The 25,611-nt window shown below is 30.0% G+C and overlaps 4 protein-coding genes across 5 annotated transcripts in view; 3 read left to right on the forward strand and 1 right to left on the reverse strand.

Moving 5' to 3' along the window:
* Ethr (ecdysis triggering hormone receptor) overlaps window positions 1–18,783 on the reverse strand; it is a 103,347-nt gene extending 84,564 nt beyond the window's left edge. The window contains exons 1-3 of one of the 2 annotated variants that reach the window (XM_083043447.1): window positions 18,540–18,755; window positions 18,270–18,342; window positions 17,764–17,797 (exon numbers count right to left, since the gene is read on the reverse strand). In XM_083043447.1, coding sequence (XP_082899573.1) covers window positions 17,764–17,766 — 3 coding nt within the window. In that variant the 5' untranslated portion in view covers window positions 17,767–17,797; window positions 18,270–18,342; window positions 18,540–18,755. Of the gene's footprint in view, window positions 1–17,763; window positions 17,798–18,269; window positions 18,343–18,539 lie in introns of both variants that reach the window. The other variant, XM_083043453.1, reaches the window with a different exon arrangement.
* Window positions 1,550–14,281, forward strand: E (nonribosomal peptide synthetase ebony). Its single transcript, XM_083044033.1, has 13 exons — window positions 1,550–2,001; window positions 4,804–4,980; window positions 5,285–5,560; window positions 6,328–6,483; window positions 6,861–7,087; window positions 9,565–9,627; window positions 10,214–10,424; window positions 10,672–10,839; window positions 10,943–11,139; window positions 11,555–11,750; window positions 12,402–12,765; window positions 12,859–13,309; window positions 13,622–14,281. Exons 2-13 carry the CDS (start codon window positions 4,848–4,850, stop codon window positions 13,760–13,762), a joined length of 2,583 nt encoding a protein of 860 aa, XP_082900159.1. The 5' UTR covers window positions 1,550–2,001; window positions 4,804–4,847; the 3' UTR covers window positions 13,763–14,281.
* Window positions 15,047–17,219, forward strand: LOC145939450 (putative DENN domain-containing protein 10 B). Its single transcript, XM_083043767.1, has 6 exons — window positions 15,047–15,270; window positions 15,442–15,520; window positions 15,647–15,843; window positions 15,946–16,377; window positions 16,613–16,730; window positions 16,810–17,219. The coding sequence occupies exons 2-6, from the start codon at window positions 15,481–15,483 to the stop codon at window positions 17,079–17,081; spliced, it is 1,059 nt and encodes a 352-aa protein (XP_082899893.1). The 5' UTR covers window positions 15,047–15,270; window positions 15,442–15,480; the 3' UTR covers window positions 17,082–17,219.
* A 1,043-nt stretch (window positions 18,784–19,826) lies between the features above and the next one.
* On the forward strand, window positions 19,827–25,241 carry Eif3a (eukaryotic translation initiation factor 3 subunit A). Its single transcript, XM_083044702.1, has 5 exons — window positions 19,827–20,228; window positions 21,176–23,890; window positions 23,979–24,298; window positions 24,497–24,708; window positions 24,846–25,241. The coding sequence occupies exons 1-5, from the start codon at window positions 20,180–20,182 to the stop codon at window positions 24,931–24,933; spliced, it is 3,384 nt and encodes a 1,127-aa protein (XP_082900828.1). The 5' UTR covers window positions 19,827–20,179; the 3' UTR covers window positions 24,934–25,241.
* Window positions 25,242–25,611: the final 370 nt, after the last annotated feature.

Raw genomic sequence — 25,611 nt, forward strand, 5'->3', positions numbered from 1 at the left:
AAATCATTAATTATTATATTATATTAATAAATTATATTAAGTTATAGATTATTTAATTTTTTTATAATATCAAGTCAAGAGTATAATATCAATATTTTTAAGAAATTCGCAAAAGCGATCGCCTAGAAGAGGATCTTTCATTAAAACTTTCAATCTAAAAATTTCAAATAGATTATGTCAGACACATGCGCGAGATATAAATAAATTTATATTAGTCTCTTATATGTGTATATCAATTCAAGATAAATATATATATATATATATATCATTTTTTTCACAATAAAAATTATATATATATATATTATTTATCTTGAATTGATATACACATATAAGAGACTATATTATAGTTATTGTGAAATAAATTTATATTAGTCTCTTATATGTGTATATCAATTCAAGATAAATGATATATATTATTTATCTTGAAGTGAGATACACATATAAGAGACTAATATAAATTTATTTCACAATAACTATAATATAGTCTCTTATATGTGTATATCAATTCAAGATAAATGATATATATATATATATAATTTTTATTGTGAAAAAAATGATATATATATATCATTTATCTTGAATTGATATACACATATAAGAGACTAATATAAATTTATTTCAAAATAACTATATTATAATATAAAAAAGCGTTAAAAAACAATTAAAATTTTATCGCAGTTTTATATATATATATAACTGCGATAAAATTTTAATTCGATATTACGTTTATGGTGCTTCATTTGATATATTTCACAATATTAATATTATAAATTGATTAGTATTCGGGATTATAAGATAATAGTAATGATGAATATAAATAATAGTTTTCTCGCAATTATTTGTTTCACATTGTGAGCATATAATATTAAATAAAAAATAAATAGAGAAAAATCTTTTATAAAATACTGAGGAAAGACTTTAAACTCATAATCCAATTTTCCAGGTTAATCCAATTCTTTTAATTATTTCACGAAATTGATATTGGATTAATCTGCTTAAATTCTGATTTGCACTTCTGCGTGCAATTGGGGCTGAATTTATTGTTAATGTTTGATTGTTTGTGACTATTTAATTGTAAACTATCAGCTTGATCGCGTAATATATGTAGGTACTAGTGATGACTTGTGATATAAAACCAATTGTGAGTGACATTTAAAATTATTGTAATGCAAAAGTAATTAATTTTTTACATTTACATGCATAAAAGCACATTTAAAATAATAAACTTTTATTGTAATTTATTATATATTATATCATAATAAAATAAAAACAACATAAATAAGAAAATAATACAGATAAGAGAGAGAGTTAAGAAAAGACATAATCATGACTTGAAATAATTAATCTTGAAACTGACAATATTTGGAGAATATAAATGATGTTTTAAACTGAATTTCTCCGAATTATGTTTGGCAAAAAAATTTAGACCATGCTCGCGCTGATGCGCGTCGGTGATTCTAAAAGACATTGAGGGGGACAACGAACAATTCAGAGTCCTCATCGCCGGTTCTATATAAGAGTACATGTCATATCAACCGGAGAAGGCATTCTCTCTTGGTCACTAGTCTGCCGGAGATCAAACGCTACAATCACGCTGAATACAACCTTACTAACTTATGCGTCACACAAAATTACTTTAGCTGTTTTATTTAAAAAAATCAGAAAATAACTATAATAGTGAATAACCGGAATAACCGGAAAGAAAGGAATCAAGTAAGGAAAAAAGGAACTAGAGAAGACGAGAAAGAAAGAAACAAGAAGAGTTAACGAGAAACGTGTGCCGTCGTGGTAAATATCTAACAAAGTGGAATGCCAGTGTTCGGTCGACGAAAGGAGAAGCAACGCATATATATATATATACATATATAAGTGAAAGTACCTGCTAGAATCGTCGTATTTCGACAATTTCGTTGGCGGTGTGACGACGCAAAGTTTTAATCCTTCACTGAACTACTCATCATCGGAATTAAACATTAAGAAAAGAAAAAAGGAAGTGACAAGGTGAGTGAATGTTATAAACACAGTGCAGCATCGTAGGCTATTTGTTGTGATGTACTAATAATTTGTTAAACTAAAAAATAGCTATTTGACACGATACGATATCGTAAAAAACCATATAAATACAAATATTTATTCAGAAACCGATATTTTTCTATGACAAGAGAGAGAAGACAAGAAGATAATTATATTTTTAACATCTAAAAAGTTCGCCTCAGACATTTTTGTAACGATTAAAAATAAAAATATACATGATTTTTCCGAATTTATTTTCGCGTAGTAAAATTTGTAATAAAGTATTCATATTCAAATAAAATTTTACAAAAAAAATAAAATAAAAAAAACAGATACAAATCTTTTTATATTTACAAAGTTATGTTCACAAAATTATATCATGTAATAAATATAACTGTATTTTTTACTGCGTATAAAATTTATAAAGATCGATACTTCACGGGATATGAATGAATACATTAAATAAATAAGTATAAAACTGAATATAGATTATACACATCATTTTTTAAATTAAAAGAAATATCTGAAGTGTTCATATATTTTATTTCCATATACGCCGTTATATCAAAGTGGTGTCTTAATGCAATCGATTGTTAATGCGAAAAATCTCATTATATAAGAGACATAGTTTAAAAAATATAAAAGTAAATTCTAAAAATCTAAAAAATAAATCTCAAAAGTCTACAACAAAATATTAGATTACTGAGCCGATTTATGCTAATCTAATGATTCTTAAATTCATGAAATGATTCTAAGTTCCTTATACACATTACAGTACCGGTCAAAATTATATCACCTTTTGATTTTTTCAGCATAACTTGTTTAGTGCACAGATCTCTATCAAATCATAACATGTTTTGAAGGTTGGTATAACATTGAATTATAATTCAATATATGTTATACCGTCCTTCAAAATATGTTATGATTCGTGTAGAGATCCGTGCACTTTAAAACAAGTTATGCTGAAAAAATCAAAAGGTGATATAATTTTAGCCGGTACTGTATATGATATGTATACATATGATATGTATATATGTACATGTATGTAATTTATCGGATAAGTTTTTAGCCATGTTTTAAAGTGCAACACTATAAAGCATAATTTATAGTTATTTTTAAACTTGCAAAATTCACAAACAGGACATTATATATATTAATGCATAAAAAAATGCTACAATGAAAATTGCTGCGTTTTAGTAATAATTTCTTTGTCTATTTCTGATAAAATTCATTGGAAATTCATGCTAGTATTTTTTCCAAAGATTTGCATTTACGTAAACACATGCTTACTTGAGTCTTGATATTATTAGAGCGAGACAATGCGTTTGAGCAACTAGTGTTTGTGTTAATAAAACACAACTTCACATTTTCATACACTTGCGTAATAATCGATTCGGTTATTGATCACAATCGCTATATATATTATTCAATAAACGTTACTTATCTCTAACAGTAATTGGTCATTCTGCATTTTCAAATTATTTAAATTCAATAATTGTGATAACAGAAATGCGCGTTATATGAATAATTCGTCAAGATTGTTCATTCCTGATAAATCTCAAAATATTCAAATGATATCTTTTGTATTAGAATGATAATTGAACATATTATAATTAAACGGTTCGCCGTTTTATACGCTTTACATCTAATTAAATCTAATTTAATACTCGTATATCGTATATCATGTACAGCGTTAAATATGTAATTTATATGCAAGACGCGATATTAATTCCATACACGCGCAACATTGTACGCACAACAGTTTTTTTTTTGTGCATGAACAACCTTCCTCTGAATGTGAATTTTTCCCTTCTCTCCGTCGATTCAAGGCGAGAATTCCGATTTCTTTTTTTTTCCGGCAGTAACGCTATTATCACGGTGTAGTTCCTCGGAAACGGGCATCTCATATGAAGTTTTCCAATATGTGCTTTAATACCGTAGTTGCATTTATGCTTCGAGATATTTCAAAAATGCAAATAAGCCAATATTACTAGTTTTTACTTTATTACTGTTTTTAACCGGATTAATGTTTATCTTGCAACATGTATCGTAATCGTTTTTATAAGAATTTTAATTGTTTAATTAATCTCATGGAATCGCTAATTGATTAGACGTATAATGCAAACTTTAATGATATAAATCGATCGAATAGTTGACGTTTCTCAGATAATTGAAATCATTATTATTCTTGCACATCATTCCGAGAATTACTGCGCAATAATTATTGAACAGAATTAGATTTATCAATTTAAAATTATTTTTATTTAAATTATTAGCAATTATTAATTATTAACTTAATTTTTTGAAATAGTTATCGTAATCGTTTATATCATATTAGAGATATAGAAGCAAAAATTATATGTGCATAGCATACTCTCCAATTTCAAGACTAAATTTGCAATCTTACATAATAACAAATCTGTAACAATATGTTATTTTTTGGACAAGACAATTAGTACAACTAATATTTACTAATATTTACTTCAATTGAAAAACAATCCCTTTTACATTTACAAATAATTTAGACAATTCACATTTTTTATTTCTGCACACGTGAGGAATTTCTTATTTCAAAGATTTTATTTCAAAGATTTTCTAAATAAATGTAAATTTTTACATCTATATGTAGAATAAAGAATTTAATGCGCAATAAAAAAATTAACATCTTTAAAATTATCAATTTGAAAAGAAGATATTTCAAGCAAATTTTACTTTTTCTTTCTCTTCAAAAACATTAATATGCATTTATAAATGTATGCTTATTAATTTTTATTCTAAACTAAATTTTAGCTCTTCGCTAACCGTAGCAATATAGCTGCTTCGAACATTTGAAGATGGGTACTTTGCAGCAGCTATCCATCTTAAAGGGTCAACAGATACAAAAAAACAAAGAGACAGATTTAGTTCACGAATTGTTCAGTTGCGCAGCAACGGCTCATCCGAATCAAACCGCAATATATTACGAAGGTAAGATTTTTTTCTTGAAAAGACGGAAGTTATCCTAAATCATAATTGCTAAACAGTATTATTTTTAGCCAGCAATGAAATTAACGCTACTCATTTATAAATTTTGTATATCTACAAATTGTATATTTACAAATAAATAATAATATTGATGGATTTATATTTTTGCAAAAGTCAAAGCTTTTTTGTAATAAAAATATTTTTATTATTTATTCATAAGTTGATTGCAAATAGATTGTGATAATTAATAACGAACATTGTGTCAAAAAAATTATATACAAATATTGAAATTAAAAATTTCATACAGATGATGCTAACCAGGAATACGTGCTGTCCTTCAAAGAATTAGATAACATCACCAATCAGTTTGCACGAGCCTTGCAAAAATATGAAAAATTTGAGACAACTTCTCAATCATTAGTGGCTGTCTGCATGAAAACATCACATCGCCTTCCAATTGCATTACTTAGTATACTCAAGGCAGGAATGGCCTATCTACCTTTGGACGCGGAATTTCCCATGTCCAGGATAAAACATATTTTCGAAGAAGCACAACCATTGATAGTATTAATCGAAGAAGAAGGTAAATGTCACTTTTTTACACCATGAAAATCCTACATAAATATTAATATTAATATTAATATTTAAAAAAAAGTAAGCAATTTTCTTTTTCTTCTTATAGATTATTTCATTTTTTTCTTATAGATTATATACGTCCATAATATAAATTTTACAAAAATAATATATTTTTTTGTTTAATTCAATAATGACATATCTCTAAATATTGAGATTAAAAAATGCTGAGAATTTTTTTAATAAAAATGTGTTCCGAAAACAATATAAAAAATATTATTTTTATTTTATTTAATATTAATGTACATTAATTTCGCATTATTATCAATAAATTATTTCATTATCGTCAATTTATATTAAATTATTAAATATATCTCAATCTAGTTTATTTAAAGATATTTTGACATTGCATTGTAACAGCGAATTATCAAGGGTATGTTAATCAAAGTCAATGTTATCCATTCATGAATAAATTGAGCATATAATGCATAACGAACGTGAGATATTTATATAGCAATTAATTTTTACCTTGTAGTTATGTTAATACGCAATTTTTTTGCGCAAAATCATATTTAGATGGTTACTTTGAAAGAAAATAGTATAATAAAATTTCATTTCAAAGTATAATATTTCCAAAATATGTTGATACATTTTATTATTTCGTCATATAACTACGCGTGAAAAGACTTTGAGTTTAATTCCAATCTATGATAATTCGAAATAAGAACATTTTCCGTAAGATTATTCATTGCATAAAAAATATGACTCCGCTTTTAGCGGATTTGTCAATTTACGAGGGAGCCTCGATCGTGACGTACGAACAACTTTTGAAAGAAGCTGAAGAAGAACAACAAGATGCATTAAAATCTAAAAAGTGCTCGAATCAACTCGCCATCGTTCTTTATACTTCCGGGAGTACAGGAATTCCAAAAGGTAACATCATATTCATATTAATTATACAATACGCGATGTAAAAAAAATATGCATTAACACTACTAGTTATTTTTCATAAGTCAAAAGATGTATATAATTGTTTTTCTATCGCACACGCCACTAATTTGTGAATGTCCTTAAAATGCTGCGAATATCACATGGCATAGTTTTACAGTATTATGATACACGGCAAATAAAAAAAGCGTCATTGAACCATTATCTCTGTTGCAAAAGTATCAGTTTTAATTCAGTTGCAAAAAAAATTACACGCGGCCAAGAATGTCGTTATAATTTTAGAGCTTATATGAAATAAAATCTGCGAAATAAAGTCTGATTGTATATACATGTGATATTATTTATCAAATTATCTTTTTAAGGTGTGCTTATACCACATGCTACTTTATTGAATCGTCTACAATGGCAATGGAGAGAGCTTCCGTATGTCGATGGCGAAGAACGATGCGTTTTCAAGACTGCTCTCACATTTGTCGATAGTGTCCCGGAGATTTGGGGACCCCTTCTACAGGGCCGTACATTAGTAATTGTGCCGAAAAGTGTAACAAAAGATCCGGAAAGATTTGTACCACTCTTAGAGAAACATCAGGTAACTTTTAAAATTTGTTAATCTATTGCGCAATAATTGCAACAATATAGAATATTTTATAATAAGTGTAAAAAACTTTGACAATTTGTTGAGAGATGATTCTAATAATAAGTAGAAAATAATTATTAGTTCTACTATAACAAGTAAACATACCCAAATGTTACACTCTGATTTTTTTCAAATTTGGCACAAATGTAGAACTACCAAAAATATATCAAATATTTTTGGTAGTTCTATATTTGTGCCAAATTTGACAAATATCGGAGTGTAACACTTGGGTAGGTTTACTTGTAAGTAGATATAGAAAAAAAATTATGAAAATAAAATGATTATATATTTATTACAATTTTAATATATTTATTAAATATTTATTATAATTATAACAAAAGCTGTCGTACAAAAATTATCTATTCGAATAAACATATATAGATATACATAGATATTTTAAGAAATATCTAATGTAAAAATCAAATAAGTTACTTATATTATAATTATTATAATTATTTTATTTTCTCAAAAATTATTTACTACATACTACTATAAATTTATTATAAAGTTAAAATTTTTTCTCTCATATAAATATCAATTATATACAATTTATATATTAAAAAAATATATAATTTATAAATTAAATAATTGAATGAAAGTAAAAAACAATCGTTACGGCTCTGCTAAAATTTAATAACTAATTAGAGTCTCAAAATGAGTTGGCGATGAGAGCCCGGCCGCAGTTAATAAGGCGCATATTTATATAAATGAGTAAACTTGAATATAAAGATAGTTTACATAGATAATGAGATACATAGCGATGATAACGTACGTTTCGGCTCTTTCTCTTTGAGCCTTCTTCAGCGCATACAATTAAAAGATTGACTGTCTATTAGACGAAATTTAGTTTGTGATGTTCAAGACGTGAAAGACTGCTACCTTCCATATTATATTCAGCTAATCTCGACGTTATTTCTTCACTGGATAGATAAGCCCAGGAAGTCGATAATGAGAAATATATTCATGTCGTAAAATCTGTAGGTGAAAATTCACTTTTTTTATGGAAGGAAGCTTATTGTAAATGTTAAAATTTTTTTAAGTATTATATAACAAAAAAGAACGGATCAAAATAACTTACAAATTTGTAGATCTCATTATTGTACAGGGTCGAAAATTGTAACGGAAGTGTGGAGTTGTCTAAAGTGTAGCAGAACGATCGCATTAACATACTAAATGTTTAATATTCTTAGAGTTATATTCTCAAGTTATTTTCGGTTACTGATATCACTCATCGTGAGGAGAGTGGTTAAATTAAATCTAGGATAAACATGACAAACCGGTACGTTATGTAAAAGTCAAAGGAGTCAGCTAACGAATAATAGTCAAATAAAAGTTAAGTGTATAAACAATAAATAAACGTTTTAATTAAAAACTGAAAGTCACGAGAAAAAGAAAAGAAAAAGAAAACACTATAATATGCTAGATATTTAATAAATTAAGGACTAACACATGAAGATGTTTCCCTTTTTTTCTCTTTTTTATATCTTGGGCAATCTATTAATTACAGTAAAATAAGAAGATGGTAATAGTTCTGTATCTGTGTGTGAATTTAGGCTGTTTTTTTGTCTCTTAATATATAGCATTTCGGAGACGAGTCTTTTTTCAAGAATAGGTTCGCTATCTAAAATTTGTATTTCGTCCCAATTACAATCATGGTTAAATTCGAGCCTATGTTCGGTAATGACAGAACGATTTGCTGTATTTCTTTTAATATGGTTACGATGTTCAATAATTCTTGTATGTAACTGTCTGCTGGTTTGACTCACATAAGAGGGATAAATTTCGTCTAATAGACAGTCAATCTTTTAATTGTATCCGCTGAAGAAGGCTCAAAGAAAGAGCCGAAACGTACGCTATCATCGCTATGTATCATTATCTATGTAAACTATCTTTATATTAAAGTTTACTCATTTAAATAAATATGCGCCTTATTAACTGCGCCCGGGCTCTCATCGCCAACTCATTTTGAGACTCTAATTAGTTATTATATAATTTATATTTGTATATTTTTACTCGGAACAATTTCACTAATATGTCAAAGATTTGTATATTTTAGAAAATTTATTATTAGAAAATATCCTATATGTATTATATATAAAAAAATATTTTATATAAATTAAATTTAGTTACTGTCACTTTATAAGATGATAGTTTTTTATATGTTTGGTTTATTTAAAAAAAGAATTATACAGAAAACTTGTTTAAAGGGAATAATTTTAATATATTTATTATTAGCAGATAATTTACTCTAACAATTTAGAAATGAATTAAATAAATCCAACAAATCGAGAAAATCTATGTTCAATCAAAGTCTATTTGAAATCTTACACAGCTATTTATATCATCTTTTTAACATAATTTAAATGTGCATGCGTAAATTATGTACGCGTGATATAATTTATGAAAAATTAAAACCATCCATGTTTCAGATACAACGCTTAGTCCTTGTGCCATCGTTGTTGCATTCGTTGCTCATGTATTTGGGTTTGCAAGTGAGTAAACAACTATATTCTACACATTTATTTCTTTTATAAGATAGAGAAACTTGCTATTATTACGTAAATTTCTCGGAATTTTAATCTTGAATTTACGCAACGTCGTATAAGGATACAACTAGATAAAGATTAATACTGCACTTTTTATTTGATCCCCTGACTATTAAAATAAATAGAATCTCTAATAACTCATGACGGTAATCATAGCTCACTGCGTGCGAAATGTAAGTGTAATCAATAATGTAGAATGTAGAATGTAGAATGTGCAGCGAACGTATCGCTTTTCCTCTTAAAGGCTAGCGAAAACTTCGAATAACCTTGTACTCTTGGCATTTCAACAAGACATTTTAAATCAGATTAAATTAATTATTCTAATTAGCAAGAATTATGCAATTATCGATCATCGCTTGCACGAATGTTTCGAAACAACTTAAAACATTTTTTAATCAGCTCTACATTTTTCGCGCCACGTTAAAATATAATATGTCTACAATGCGTGAGCAATTAATATAATAAGTTAATATATTGTATAACTAAAATTAATATACATAAGTAAAATATAATTTATTGTCATTTTGCGTAGAATACTGACAATGTTCTCGATCGCTTAAGACTCTGGATCTGTTCAGGAGAAACTTTGTCAGTTGCGTTGGCTGATCAATTTTTTGCTACGTTTAGCAACAAGGACAAAATATTGGCTAATTTCTACGGCAGCACAGAAGTCATGGGTGATGTCACGTATTATCTTTTGAACAAACGCACACAATTACAAGGAATGGAGAAAGTGCCAATCGGTAAGGATAATTTTTATCTGAATTTTTATGTCGAATATGACTTAAAAATTGATACGTCATTGATTATAATAAATTAATGAAGAAATAATAATAGCAATGACTTGATATCCTGTTGATATCTAAACTTCTAGTAAACCGGTTATTGATTAGCCATCGAATGTAGCTAATAAAAAAAAGATAAATCATAAAAAAATTATCGTTGACAACATCTATAATCTATATCATATTTGAGGCACTTTTGTTGCAGGAGATCCTATCGATAATTGCATAATTTATCTTGTAAACAAGGACATGCGATTTGTTCCCCAGGGAGAAGTCGGTGAGCTAATTGTGGCAGGAAGGAATCTTGCCGCGGGTTATATATGCGAACAAGACACACATAAATTTTTGGACAATCCTCACGCTATCGATCCAGGTAAGAGAGATAAAATAACGTGATATAATATCGGATATTGATCTATTAAATTCGAAAAGTTTACTTTGCTATAATTCAAATGAATATGTTAATTTGTGTGCAGAATATCCAAAGATCTTTCGTACCGGCGACTACGCTAAAATTGTCAAAGGTTTGTTAATTTACGAGGGACGAATGGATTCGCAAATCAAGATTAGAGGTCATCGTGTCGATCTTACAGAAGTCGAAAAGATAATTGTTAGGATACCTGGTATCAATAAAGTCGTGGTTCTTTGTCATAAGCCTGGTGAACTGTCGCAGGTAAATGTGTGTATGCATAAAGTAAAATAAAATGCTCTAAAACTTTCTTTTTATTATTTCCGAAATATAATTCTCTTCTAAGGTTCGTACACACACACAAATATCTAACATTTAAAATTTTCTAGTCGTTTTATATATAAAATTAATCTTAAATATTCTTAAATATGATTTTAAATATTTTTAAATATAATTTTAAATATTTTTGTTCGCGTACTATTTTGCATGTTACAAAAACTTCTTTAAAATGTAGATACTTTATAAATGCTGTTTTTCCAAATAGTATGTATAACTTTATGCAATCTAAACGATTTTTCGTGAATAACTTTTGCAATATTTTAAAGATATACATTGTCCAATTAAGAAAAACCTAGTTGATTTCCTAATGTTAAATTTTATATTTTATATTTTCTTTTAGGCACTAATAGCTTTTGTAACCATAGCTGATGACACGACTCTATCCAGCTGGGAGATTGAAAGTTTCCTCCAAAGAACATTACCCCCATATATGTTCCCGCAAATTTTTGTTATTGATCACATACCTCTTTTAATAAATGGGAAAACGGATCGACAGACGCTGCTAAAGCAATATGAATCATCTTATCCTAATATTGGTACGTCGAATTAATGATCAGTGATTTTATATCATTTTGTCAAGCAAAATGTCACATATATTATATACATATATATGCCTTCTTGAAGTATCACGATGTAAGTAATTAATACATTAATTAATACATCAATCGTATAAACATATTTATAAATATTTAATTTTTATATGTAAAAATAGAGATATTACAAGATTATTATTAAGAGTTCACCATGGAATCATATTACTAATATATATTCAGAACCGGTTCTAAGAATTTTTTATCTTTTCCATTCCTTTTTATTGCCACATCATATTAGCTAATCTCTTCTAATATAAATTACAATAACTCAAGAGAATGTAAGATAAAAAAAAATTCATTTTATCTTATCTCTTATCGAGCAATTAAATGTCGTGAATTATTTCAGCAAGTAATTATAATCTTACATTAAAATAAAAATATTTTTTTAAGAAAGAATAAAACAAAATTCCAATATTTTTAAGTTATAATTTCTATTTTTAAAAACTAAAAAAAAATTAGACTTGAATGAGTCATCTTTCGATTTCTTTTAACTGAATAAATAAAGAAATCCCTTTTAAAACTGACCTATTTTTTAAAGCGAGGATCTATTATTAGCTGACTCATATTAAGTTTATGAAAAATTCTATTTTATAGAAGACAACGTTGCTACGATTTGCGATTACAGCAGTGTGTCAGATCAAGATCTTACAAAAGCTCGAGTTCTTTTTCCAACTGTCGCATCCGTAATCGGACATAATAGTCGTGCGCTAGTGACCCTGCATGCGAATTTCTACGAGCTCGGTGGAAATTCCTTAAATTCCATTTACACCGTGACCAAGTTAAGGGACCAAGGTTATCAAATTGGCATCACGGATTTTATCAAAGCAAAAGATCTGGCCGAAGTATTGGATCGCATGCAACTCATATCTTCTGAAGAGAAACCTCTGAAGGAAAGAATCGACCAGGAACCATATATTTTTGAATCGTTAAGCGATTGTCACAAAGAAGACGCGATCGAGTGAGTATCATTCCAAATTCAATTATCAATCCGTATATATTTATAACACACTGTTTTGTGTACATCTCAATAGATATATTTTTAAATTCGTAGAATAATCACAGAAAGCTTTTATACGAAAGCCGATTTGGAGCAATGGTTAATACCGAACTTAAAAAGAACCGATTATCGGGAACTGATGGAAAAAACATGGGATTTTCTCGTAGAGAAGGACTTGAGTTTCGTGATAAAATCAACGCAAAGTGGCAAAACGATCGGAGTTAACATTAACTTTGATCTTTGGGATGAGCCTGAACTAATGTTGAGCTCTAAATTAATGATTATATTCGACTTCCTCGAGTATCTAGAGGGACCAATCAGAGATAACAAATTACCAAAAGGCAAGGGCAAAATTCTTCACAATATTATGATGGCGACATGCAGCGACTTAAATTTCGCGGAAAACGTATTAGTAATGAGACAGATGGAAGATTACTCTATCCAATTAACTCAACAAAAAGGATACATTGGAATTTTCACTACAAATACTAGTCCCCTCACTCAGGTAAATGATAAATCCAATTGACAATTTTTCAGCCCGTTTTAAACAATCTATAATTCGCGATAAAATTCAACACAGAATTCTATTTATAATTTGATGTATCATATCTTTTAATAGATGTATATATATTAATATGTATTTTATTTTTTATAACTTTTTCTATATTATATCATAAAATTGTAAATCGATTTTACTGTGCCAAATTTTGTGACGAATTATAGAAAATTATATTTTATTATTAAATATATATATATATATATATATATATATCACTGAGAGAATTACTAATTTATTTTTTATGTAAACTTTATGCAGCAACTTGGCACGGACGTATACGAGTATGACACAATGTTGGTATATCAAGTAAATCAATATAAGGCACCCGATGAAAGTAAACCTTTTGAAAAAGCTCCCGATAGTCAAGTGGCAATTTGCTCATTCAAAATGATCAACTAAAACGATTTTAATAAATAAAAATATTAGTACCGAGTAGTGTAAGCATCATCTTTGCGATCTTTTATCGACACATTCATAATGGTTAATAATAATTAATAATAATGATAAGGCTTTATCATCTTATACATCTTTCCAGTCTTTCACATTACACTTTTGTTATTTTCTATAAATATTAACAGCAAACAATAATCGAATAATTAAAAGCATCGCGATATTGATAACAAAAGTCGCTTTAAAAAAATTAATAAAAACATTATAAACTAAAATCTTATTGAAATTTAGATAGAAAATCGTGAAACACAAGTATTCACGATGTATTTTATTAGATTAATGCGAATCTTAAAATAAATCTGTTCGTTATATTCGTTCATATAGCTATTATTGTTTTTATCCTATGCACATCGGATAAGATGATAATTTATATAATAGATATTATATGTATATTAAATTTATTTAGTTCATATTAATATTTTTAATTTAAATCTTAAAAAATTGAAATTAATAATTGTTCGCGTGTCTTTTACACACACACACATTTTCGTTTCCCTTTTAATATTTATCAAAAAGTAAATGTAGAAAGAGAATTATATATAATACATATTATATATAATATATAATACACATATAATATATATATATTATATATGTATATATAATACATATTATAAAGTTAAAGAATGCGTACAAATTATATATTTTTTGTTTATGGAAACTATAATAATATATTTTATTCCATATCTATTTTACTAATAATGTGTTTGTATATAAATGCGTCCTTACTAGTAATAAATAAATAAATTTATTAATTAATTTTTATATATAAAAAAAATTATGCAGCAATAACAAATTCTAGCTAATTTTTTAAAATTAATTTCTTATTAATTATTGTAAAGAAAACGGTAGAAAAATGTTTTACTTGATTTAATACGCACTACCTCTGACACAAGAGATTTATACATATATACATATATATACATATATATATATATATATATATATATATATACTTATTAATGTTTATTAATTATTTAAATCTTGTTTAAATATTTGCGTTATTATTTGGAAACACATAAAATCTTTATAGAATTATAAAGAAGAAAAAATAACGTTATTCGAGAAATTCTTTATTTTATTTTGAGTCACAATTTCAAATTTAATTAAAACTTTAAAGAAAATTTTAAACTAAATATATTAAATAAAGTGAAAATATGAAGATAACAATAACTTTCTTCTCAATTGTATTTTTTAATCATATAAATTGCGAAAAGTATACACCTATCTCATTTTAAATAAAATATTAAATTCAGGAAATACGTATGTTATGTGCAAATTTCCTGTTCTCCCTTCCACAGCTTCTACAGCTGATTGCAGCTGACAGAAAGGTGTCGACTGTCGACTGTCGACTATTTAAGCCTAACCTCAATTTTTGTTTGTGTGCAATATACGTATTAAATAATCTTTCCACGTTGGAACACTCTCCACAAAAAAAAAAAAAAAAAAAGCATTATGTACGATAGAACAATAGCTAACATGTTTCCATAATTTACTATTAGATTGATAGTATTTATAATAACGCAAATAAAGAATATATTATATTAAAAGAAAATATAATAATATAATAATTTCACACATTATATAAAAGCATAAAGAATGATAATTACTTTAATTGTTTTTAACAGTGTTATTATTGTCAGTTAATTATTAAAAAGAATCTATAAATGGCACCATTAACGGATTTACTATCTTGTAGTATAATAGGTATAGTATAGTTTTCTATAAATAAAAACATTAGATAAGAATACAAATATATAAATGAATTATTTTCATGTGCATTATCAAATATTTGCATTGTTCAATATGCTTAATTCAGAATAAAAATTTTAGAGAAAGACTGTAATGGAGATAGCTTGTGGACATGGTCGTATCCCGCAGTAACGGAATCTCAGAAGACTGTAGTCACAAGAAAATGCAATATGAAATTAGAACATAGTTCTCCTCATGTATTTGTGTGTGCGAGACACGGCCATGATTGGTTTTATATACATTGCAGTGAAGTATTTGACTCTGATAAATTACCAAAGGTAATTATCCATATAAGAGTTTCTATTTTCTTCGTGTAAAAAATAATTTTATCATACATTCAAGAGTTTTCATATTCTTCTAATTTTTCGTAATTATTTCAGGTAAAACAATTTGCATTGGTTCTTTTTGCAAAGGATTTTAATCCACAAAAGTACGAAGTGCTTTCACGAGTTCTTAGCAAGATGTATTGCAAAACAGGAAAACCAACAGAGATTCTACAACTATATCTTTCTGTATTCACAAAAGGATCCTGTTCGACACAGGAGAATGGAACATTTGTCTCTGATGATTTTAATACTCATCGATTTGCAGCTGGTACTAACATCAAAGAACTGATTAAAACATTCGAATTAGAAACAATTTTGATATATACTGCTCTCTTATTGAAAAAAAAGATCATTATTTATCATCACAGCCTAGAGCAACTTCTTAAATGGATAAGAACATTTCCTGCATTAATGAAACATAGAAAAGTTACTGACAATCTCTTTCCCTGGATTGATTTAGTAAACGACGAGTTGATTGAATTGAAGGTATACACCCTATGAAAGATTATATCTTTGATAGTAAGAAATTTTAAATAAAAAGTAGACAATTTCTAAAATGTAGACTATTTAAAATGGACTGAACCAGTATATTATTGTTACTTATTGTTATGTTATTATTATTATAATTATTATTTAATATTAATTTTTATATATTAATATTAATAGTATATATTAATATGTATTATTTGTATTTTATAAATATTATTATTGTTACATATAGAGATATTCACACTATGTGGCAGGCTGCAGCAATAGTTCAATATCATCAAGAACAGACCTGTACGACTTACTCGTAAACATTCCTGCTCGAGAAATTACTGTAGCACCGCATGCAAAAGGTAATAAAAAAAATTTATTTTTATTAATTTTAAATAAAATTAATATTTTCTAGTAATTTGTTTTTATTCATTATTTTAGAAAGTCTGACAATGACAAAAACTCACAAGGAAATAGCCTTATTTATGGTTCAGCTAAGCGAAAATCAAAACTACACAGAAACACAAATTATTTCTGAGATAAGCGATAAAACACAAGATCTTTTAAATCAATTAACCTCATTAGCGACAATTCAAGCTCCAGATGGCAGAAAGATGATTTCTATTGAAATATTTAGAGAGAAAAACTTAGCACCGGCTGTAGAAAGTTTTCTTATTAATTTAGCTATTGCCGAAAATCTTTTCATGTTATGATAATATAATATATAAATCAAAATCTGTAAATGTTAAGGCATAGTGAATAATAAGAGTAAAATATAAGATGTATTATATTCATATTGATATCTGTTTTTTGCTTTAATTTTATATTAAGATGTAAACAATATTTCATCAAAATAATAAATTTATCACCATTAAACTCCACCAATTTTATTCATTCATTACTTCTCAATTGTCTTATTCTGTCTTATTAATATTATGTGTTAGTTTTCATTATTATACTATATATTATTATGTTTTTAAAAAATATATAAAGCAAGATCTGAGAGAGAAATATTTACATATAAATTCAAGAATGATATAAGATAAGAATAAATCTTAATATTTCATCATATTAGAAATTAATATATTTCATTGTATTAAATCCTTTCTTTACGCTAAATATTCAAAAAGTATATGTATATATTTTATAATCGACTTTAAAAATTAAAAATGTTTAAAAACGTGGTTACTATTCAATTTTTATATAAAAAAAGTTATAAATTTTCAAACATAGCTTATTAATATAATGTTACTTATTAATGTAATTATTTAAAAAAAAGAAACGATCCCTTGATAATACATTTAATATATATACTATTGAAACAAAAATTAATATCATTATAATAGTTTACAATTTAGTTTAATAATAGTTCAATTTAGTTTAATAATGACTCACCATAATCGATGCGCAACAGTGAAGCAGTGTTGATCTACAACATATAAATAGAACAAGAAATTGTAGTAGTGCCCATCAAGATAGTTCATTTTTCAAACAATTATTATTTATTATATATGATTTTATTTTCAATGCGTACAATATAATCATAGACCTTATAGATTTGGACTGGCAATACGTAAAGCAGACCTTATCCGGAGGGGGTTAAAGCAGAGAGAAACATACTACTTCTTTTTTGCACACAATGGTACTTCCGGACACTCGGAGAGAGAGAAAGTACTATTTCTCTCTACAAGTGTCCGGAAATACCATTGGTGCAAAAGAGAGAGTAGTATGTTTCTCTGTCTAACCTCTTCCGGATGCTGCTGCTTACAGAAACTATAGGCAATTTTCCAGTCCATATCTATAAGGTCTATAAATATAATAATATAAATATAATTAAATAATTTTATTATTACTTAAATTTTAGTTTAATACAATTATAAATAAATAATAAATATACTCACTCTAAGACTGCTTCGCCGGCTCATGATGCCTTTCTCAGATCTCCGCCTCCCATTTTAATTTGTCGGTGTTGATCTGTAACATACAAATTGAATCTAAATTAATCATCGCTGCTAGTAATTAAAATATTTAAAAAAAGAGTGCGTTTAAAAATATGGGAAAATATTAATAAAATAGCCCTCCGAAAAATAATAAAAAATATAGAAACAATGAAGCACTTTTTAAAGAAAAAAAAATAAAATGTTTGCCGTTAATCGGACGATGATGTCTACCTTGATAATAATTATATTGAAACAAATTAGACGAAAATGGCCGCTTGAACTCCGGACTCCGGACACAACATTGAAATCACGATATGTCTACGTACAACGGCGATTGTACGTGTTACGATAAACGTTCGACACTTGACAAAGCACTCGCGACAACTTTCTCAACAGAAGATTCGCTGTTAGATAACAATTACTATCGCGAATTAGCAGAAATATACGGAGCGATTTGATGGCGCGTTTAACTATAACCGACGACGCGACGCGACTTTACGATCGTTTCGAGCCCTCGAACAAGCGATATTGCGATTCTCGAAGTATCGAACTCGCCGAATCGATTGTCGTCACGTGGGCATGTCACGTGACCAGTGTTAGGGCTAGTCTACAATAGAGTCGTAAGGTCGTAAACGTAAGAAATTGACCAATCACAGTCGATTATTCTCCTCGAATTCAACTGTGATTGGTCAATTTCTTACGTTTACGATCTTACGACTCTATTGTAGACTAGCCCTTAGGATCCGTACGATAATTATCGTATATGTACAAATAATTTTAGCCATTGTACGATGTACGATAGCACTTTGGTATCGTACGTAAACAGTGTTGTGCTTAGATGATTTTAAAATTAGCTAGATAAAGCTGAGATAAAAATATGTAAATTCATCTTAGATAAGATAAAGATGATTTTATTTTAAATATATATAGATAAAAGATAAAATTATATGACGATTCATCTAGATAACTTCCAGATAATATTATTTTTAAAATCGCTTATGTAAACAGTTAAAAAATGTAATGTAAAATAAAAAAATGAAAATTATAGATATATAAAATAATATATTTATAGTTTTATTTATAAGTTTTTATCGTTTACTGCTCAAGTTCTATTACTTAAAATATTTTCATGTGCTATGAAACTCTAAACCAAATTATCTGAATATTATGTTAGATAATTTAGTAAAGATAACACTTTCTTTTATCTAAGATGTATGTGTATGAATTTAAAGAATAAATAAAATATAAATAAATTAAAATTTTTAATAAAGATTTTTTTCCAGCGTCTAATATTGATAACGAACTTATTTGCGAATTATCTCTAATATAAGAAATAATATATAAATGATTATTTTATTAATATTTTTAAATATACGATAATTTTAGTTCAAGTACGATAATTTGGCGCCACGCATACGATAAGCGCCCTCTCGGGACCTGGGAACGCTGCACGTGACACTTCCTAGCTTTATACACGCAAGAACCATCGATCACTAAACGTTGTCAGCACTGGCACTGAACTTCGCTGCTAACTTCTATTCACCGATTGCGAAAAGTATGGAATAAACGTAACCTACGAAGAATCGCCGAGTGCCGTTCAAGTTACGTAATTTTTTAACCTCGAAAACCTCTCGTCCTCGGATGCGATTCGTCCCGAAAGCCGGAGTACCTGATCGCGTTTTGACTAACGTCGTACAGGAAGCCATCTTTCCACGGTGTCCGCCTCTCTTCTCTTATCCGGTGGTCGCACGCGGTCGAGGTAGACACGTACTGGATACGGGAATCGGGATTTCCAAGCTTTCGGCGAGTCTCCGCTACCCTCTGACTGGTGTGTATGGTACAGGTGTAACCGCGGCTACGCGAAGGGAGCCATGGCGCGATACGGCCAGCGACCCGAGAACGCCCTGAAACGGGCGAACGGTAAGTCACGGTGCCGCCTCACGTCCTACACGACGTGACATGGCCGATAGCGTAAGCACGTCGTGAGAGGGGAAAAAAAAAAAAAAAGGGAATTCCGTGGCTCTCGGAACGTTCGCGCGGAAGACGCGAGTCTCGACGAATTCGAACCCGGGAGTCCCGACTTGTGGATACTATTTTCTTAAGCGTTAACTATCGATGTACTCGTAATGCGATTCTAGAGCACTGTCTGTCAGTCTCCTTCGAGGATGTTTTTTTCATAAGCATATGCATCCGTATTATTCACCCTTACAAGCGTTGCAATATCAGAGTTATCAGTATCGGAGTAGAAAGCCACAATTATGTATTTTTTCTTTAATTCAAGAAAAAATATTTAATACATATAAAGCAGTTTTGCATTTCTGTATTTAAAATAAAAATATAATATATATATATATATATATTTGCAATATTATAAGATATATGTATTGAAATATTAAATTTTGGAAATGAGTATTTATCTTCATATTCTACTTGATTATTAATTTTCTATTTAGTATGACATATGAAAAATATAACTAATTTTATATTATTCTTTTTCCAAAATCCCTCGTGTCTTTGTTATATAAGCATAACGAATAATTGATACTAGTAAGAAATACTTGTAATAATTCTTTCTTTTTTTTCTTTTCCCTTTATTGTTTCTATATATTTGAAGATATGCTTTTATTTCATTTCCAGCAAGTATAGTGTTCATGAAAATAGCTAAAAAGAATATATTTTTATTATTTAAAATTCTTTTTAATTATAATATATATAAGTATAATCTATTTTTTGGCATAATATGTTCTGATTCATTTTTTCAATTATTGTTGCCACATGTTATAAATTTCTATTATTAAAAAAGTTATTTTAAACTGTATATAACTGACTGATTGTGCTGACATTTTTCTTTTTTTTTTTCTAAACAGAATTTATCGAAGTGGGCAAATCAGCTCGAGCATTAGACACATTGCAAGAAGTCTTCCGTAATAAAAAATGGACGTACAATTGGTCAGAATCTGTATTGGAACCTATAATGTTCAAGTATCTGGACCTCTGTGTAGAATTGAAGAAATCACACATAGCAAAGGAGGGCTTATTCCAATACAGAAATATGTTCCAATCTGTCAATGTCGGAAGTTTAGAAAATGTAATACGTGGCTATTTGAGAATGGCTGAAGAGAAGACAAATGCGGCACGTAAACAGAGTCAGCAAGCTGTGATCGATATTGACGATCTTGATAATCTTGCTACACCCGAAAGCATTTTACTTTCTGCTGTTAGTGGAGAGGACGCGCAAGACAGAAGCGATCGTACTATTTTGACGCCCTGGGTGAAGTTCTTATGGGAATCGTACTGCCAATGCTTAGAGTTGCTCAGAACTAATGCGCATGTAGAAACTCTTTATCATGATATTGCGCGTATGGCCTTCCAGTTTTGCCTCGAGTATAGTCGTAAGACTGAGTTTCGTAAATTATGCGAAAAACTACGAAAACATCTTGAGGAGATATGTAAACTGCCGCCACTTGTATCGAATGTTTCTATGAATAAAGCAGAGACGCAACAGTTAAATCTAGAGACCAGATTAAACCAATTAGACTCTGCAATACAAATGGAATTGTGGCAGGAAGCCTTTAAATCTTCGGAGGATGTACATGGTATGATGAATTTAACGAAGAAACTTCCTGTACCAAAAACGATGGCTAATTACTATCAGAAGCTCGCTATGGTCTTTTGGAAGGCTGGAAATTATCTATTTCACGCGGCTGCGTTATTCAAACTTCTGCAACTCTCTCGTGAAATGAAGAAGAACATGTCCTCGGAGGAACAGCAGCGAATGGCCAACCGTGTATTATTGGCAACGTTATCGATACCGTTGCCATCTGCGCATCCAGAATTTGATCGCTTCATAGAAACAGATAAAAGCCCATTGGAAAAGGCTCAGAAACTCGCAACTCTTTTGGGCCTCTCGCAACCGCCAACACGCGTTTCTCTATTGAAAGATATCGTTCGTTTAAACGTTGTCAGTCTCGCGTCACCGCAATTACAAGAATTGTATTCGTGGTTAGAGGTAGAATTTCATCCATTGGAGCTTTGTAGCAGAGTCGATTCTGTTATTCAGACATTGCAGGCAGATGAAAACAGCCCATTAATTCAATACATCCCAGCTCTACAAGATGTGACACTTGTACGTCTCGTTCATCAAATTTCCCAAGTCTATCAAACTATACAATTCTCCAGACTTCTAGAACTCGCTAAATTCACGACGGATTTTCATCTGGAGCGTCTTTTAGTGGACTGCGTGCGCTACAACGATATGCAGATCAGAATAGACCATGGCAAGACATGTGTTCACTTCGGAGTGGATCTCTCAGAGGCACAACGAGAAGATCATCCAGATGGTCCAGTGCTACAAGCGATGCCCTCCGAACAGATACGCTGCCAGTTGGTGAACATGGCAACCGTGTTGCACCGTGCCATTAATGTAATAAATCCCAATAAAAAGAAACTCGAACGTGAGAAGCTACGTAACGCGATGGTCGCTCATTATCACGAGACCAAAATGAAGGAACACCAGAGAATATTGGGCAGGCATAAGATCATCGAGGAGCGAAAGGAGTACATCGAGCATATCAATACGGTTCGCGAGGAAGAGGAGATGCGTCGACAAGAGGAACTCCAGCGGCAACAAATGCTAGCTGAACAGAAACGACTAGAGCAGGAGCGCGAGGAACGTGAACGGAAACGTCAGCAGAGTGAGATTCAGCAAATCAAGGATCGTCATCTCAAGGAAAAGATGCAACAGATTTCGCAAACGAGTCACGGGCAGAAGGTGCTTAAGAAACTGGACGAGGATGAAATCAAGAAGCTGGATGCGGAGCAGATCGCGGCGCGGGAAGCCGAAGAATTGCAAAAAGAACGCAGAGAGATGCAGCAGAAGCTCAAGTCCCAGGAGAAGAAAGTCGATTATCTGGAGCGTGCTAAACGACTCGAGGAGATCCCGTTGTTGGAGAAAGCTGTGCAGGAAAAAATGCAACAAGCGAAACAGCTCTGGCGACAGCAGGAAGATGAACGAATCGCCGCGGCTATCGAAGAGAGGCAGGAAGCTGTCGCGACTCAAGAACGCTTAGCACGCATGAAGGAAGATCACGATATTTTCTTAGCTAAGATCTTGGCTGAACGTAGAAGCATACACCTGGAAAAGCTGAAAGACTTTGAGAAATTGTTGAATGAGGAACGTGTCAAACGGCTGCAAAAACGTAAAATGGAGCGTAAGGCAGAGCGTAAAGCGAAATGGGAAAAGGAACGTGCGGAAGCTGCGGAACGAAGACGGTTGGAAGAATTGCGCATCAAACAGGAAGAAGAGAAGAAACGTCTAGAGGAGGAAAGGGCCAAGAGGGAAGAGGAGGAGAGAAATAGACGGGCCGAAGAAGAAGCCAGGGAAGTCGAACGTTTGGCTAAACTTAAGAAGCAAGCTGATATTATCAGAGCCAAGGAGGAAGAGATCGAACGTAAATTAGAGGAGGAAAAGAAAGAACCAGTGTCAACATGGCGACGTGGAGATAATGATCGTGATCGTGATCGTGATCGTGATCGTGATCGTGAGCGCGAACGCGAACGCGAACGCGATGGTCCGAAATCTAGTAAGCATATTTTCATATTCTTTGCTTTTTTTTCAATATATTGACATATCAATGAAATTTAATTCATCTTATTTTTCATCTTCACTAGCAATGGAATCATGGCGACGCAACGCTGATAAGGATTCCGATGGACTCAAAAACGATTCGGAACGTTGGAGGAAACGTGATGAGAAAATTGAGGATTCTTCGTGGAAGAGAAGGGAACCAGAACGACGCGACGCGGATAAATGGAGAAGGAGCGACGATTCTGACAGATGGAAGAAAGACACTGCAGATAAATGGAGAAAAGACGACAACTACGACAAAGATGATTTAAAAGATCGAGATAGATTGGACAACCGTGGTTTTGACAAAAGAGATGATCGTGATCGTGATCGCGATCGCGACCGTGGAATGGATGGACGCGGAGTAAGCATACATTCTCAATACAAAGCATTATATAGTGTTCTATGTATATAAAATTCTCCTCTTCTCTTTTATTTTTCTTAATATCTTCTGTATTTTTTACATTTTATTAAATGTATTAATCACATTATTTATCTTTTCACTATCTGTGTGTGTCTGTTGCTTTAAGAAAATAATCTATTTAATTAATTACAATTACAGATACGCGAAATTTCACGTGATACGATACGCGATGATCGAGATCGAGATCGAGATCGAGGCGGTAGAATATCTGACCGTCGTGGCGGTTATCGCGATCGTCGTGATGAGCCCGGCAGGGAATCGCGAAATACTAATCAAGATTGGCGAAAACGCGACTCGCTTCAAGAGTCTCCTAGAGACCCACCACCACCACCACCACCTAACAAGCGCGAGTGAGTATATAAGTAAATCGTAACCATTAAGTAAAAAGCTTTAGTTGCATTGTTGCATAATTTTTTGGCAAACTTTATAATCACGATGTTAATTGCATCATTAAATTTTATAAGGTTTTAATTTTTGTACTTTTCAGACGAGATGATCGACTTCCGCCAAGAGCTGCCGACGATAGAAGACGACCATTAGAAGACGATGGCTGGTCGAAAGTCAGTCGGCGCTAACATCGGATTCACGGATAATTCTATATGTTTATTATCTAAGAATCCACATTATACGTGGATGGAGTTTTTATTAGATACGAAAATAAATACTCTATCCAATTCTATATTGTTTTGTGTATTACTATGCTTCCAGACAAAAAAGGGATATATCAGGGAAAGCACAAAGTCAATCATCGTAATCGATTCGCGCGATATACGAAAGAACTTTTTAGTACTCATTCACATATGTATTACACAACGTTTGCGTAATTTTTTGTTATATATGCATATAAGACGCGAAATAATATAAAAAATCTGACAAAGTAAAATGCAAGAAGTTTATTGATATCCTTAGATCTTCTTTAGTCTTCATTATATTGTATATATATATATATAAAGTTGATCGCGGATAATTCAAATACACAAAATAATCAATTCGTATTACTACATCTAATTAAAATATTTTATTTCTTCAATTTCTGCATGCATTTTATTGCAATTAACACAAGAAATTACGTGAACGTACGTTATGTGATACATACCTAAATGCTAAAAAATTATCTCTTTCGCATTCTCTTATATATTATATGTAAATTTCTATATATTCATTGCATACACATTGAATAAGATAGCAGGAATTGAAGAAATAATATATTTTAATTAGGTATGATAAAAAGTATATTGATCACACTGTACAAA

This window comes from Prenolepis imparis, unplaced genomic scaffold (genome assembly GCF_030444845.1).
Source record: "Prenolepis imparis isolate NDT839.2.m4 unplaced genomic scaffold, iyPreImpa1.0 SCAF_8, whole genome shotgun sequence".
In the NCBI taxonomy this organism is placed as follows: Eukaryota; Metazoa; Arthropoda; class Insecta; order Hymenoptera; family Formicidae; genus Prenolepis; species Prenolepis imparis.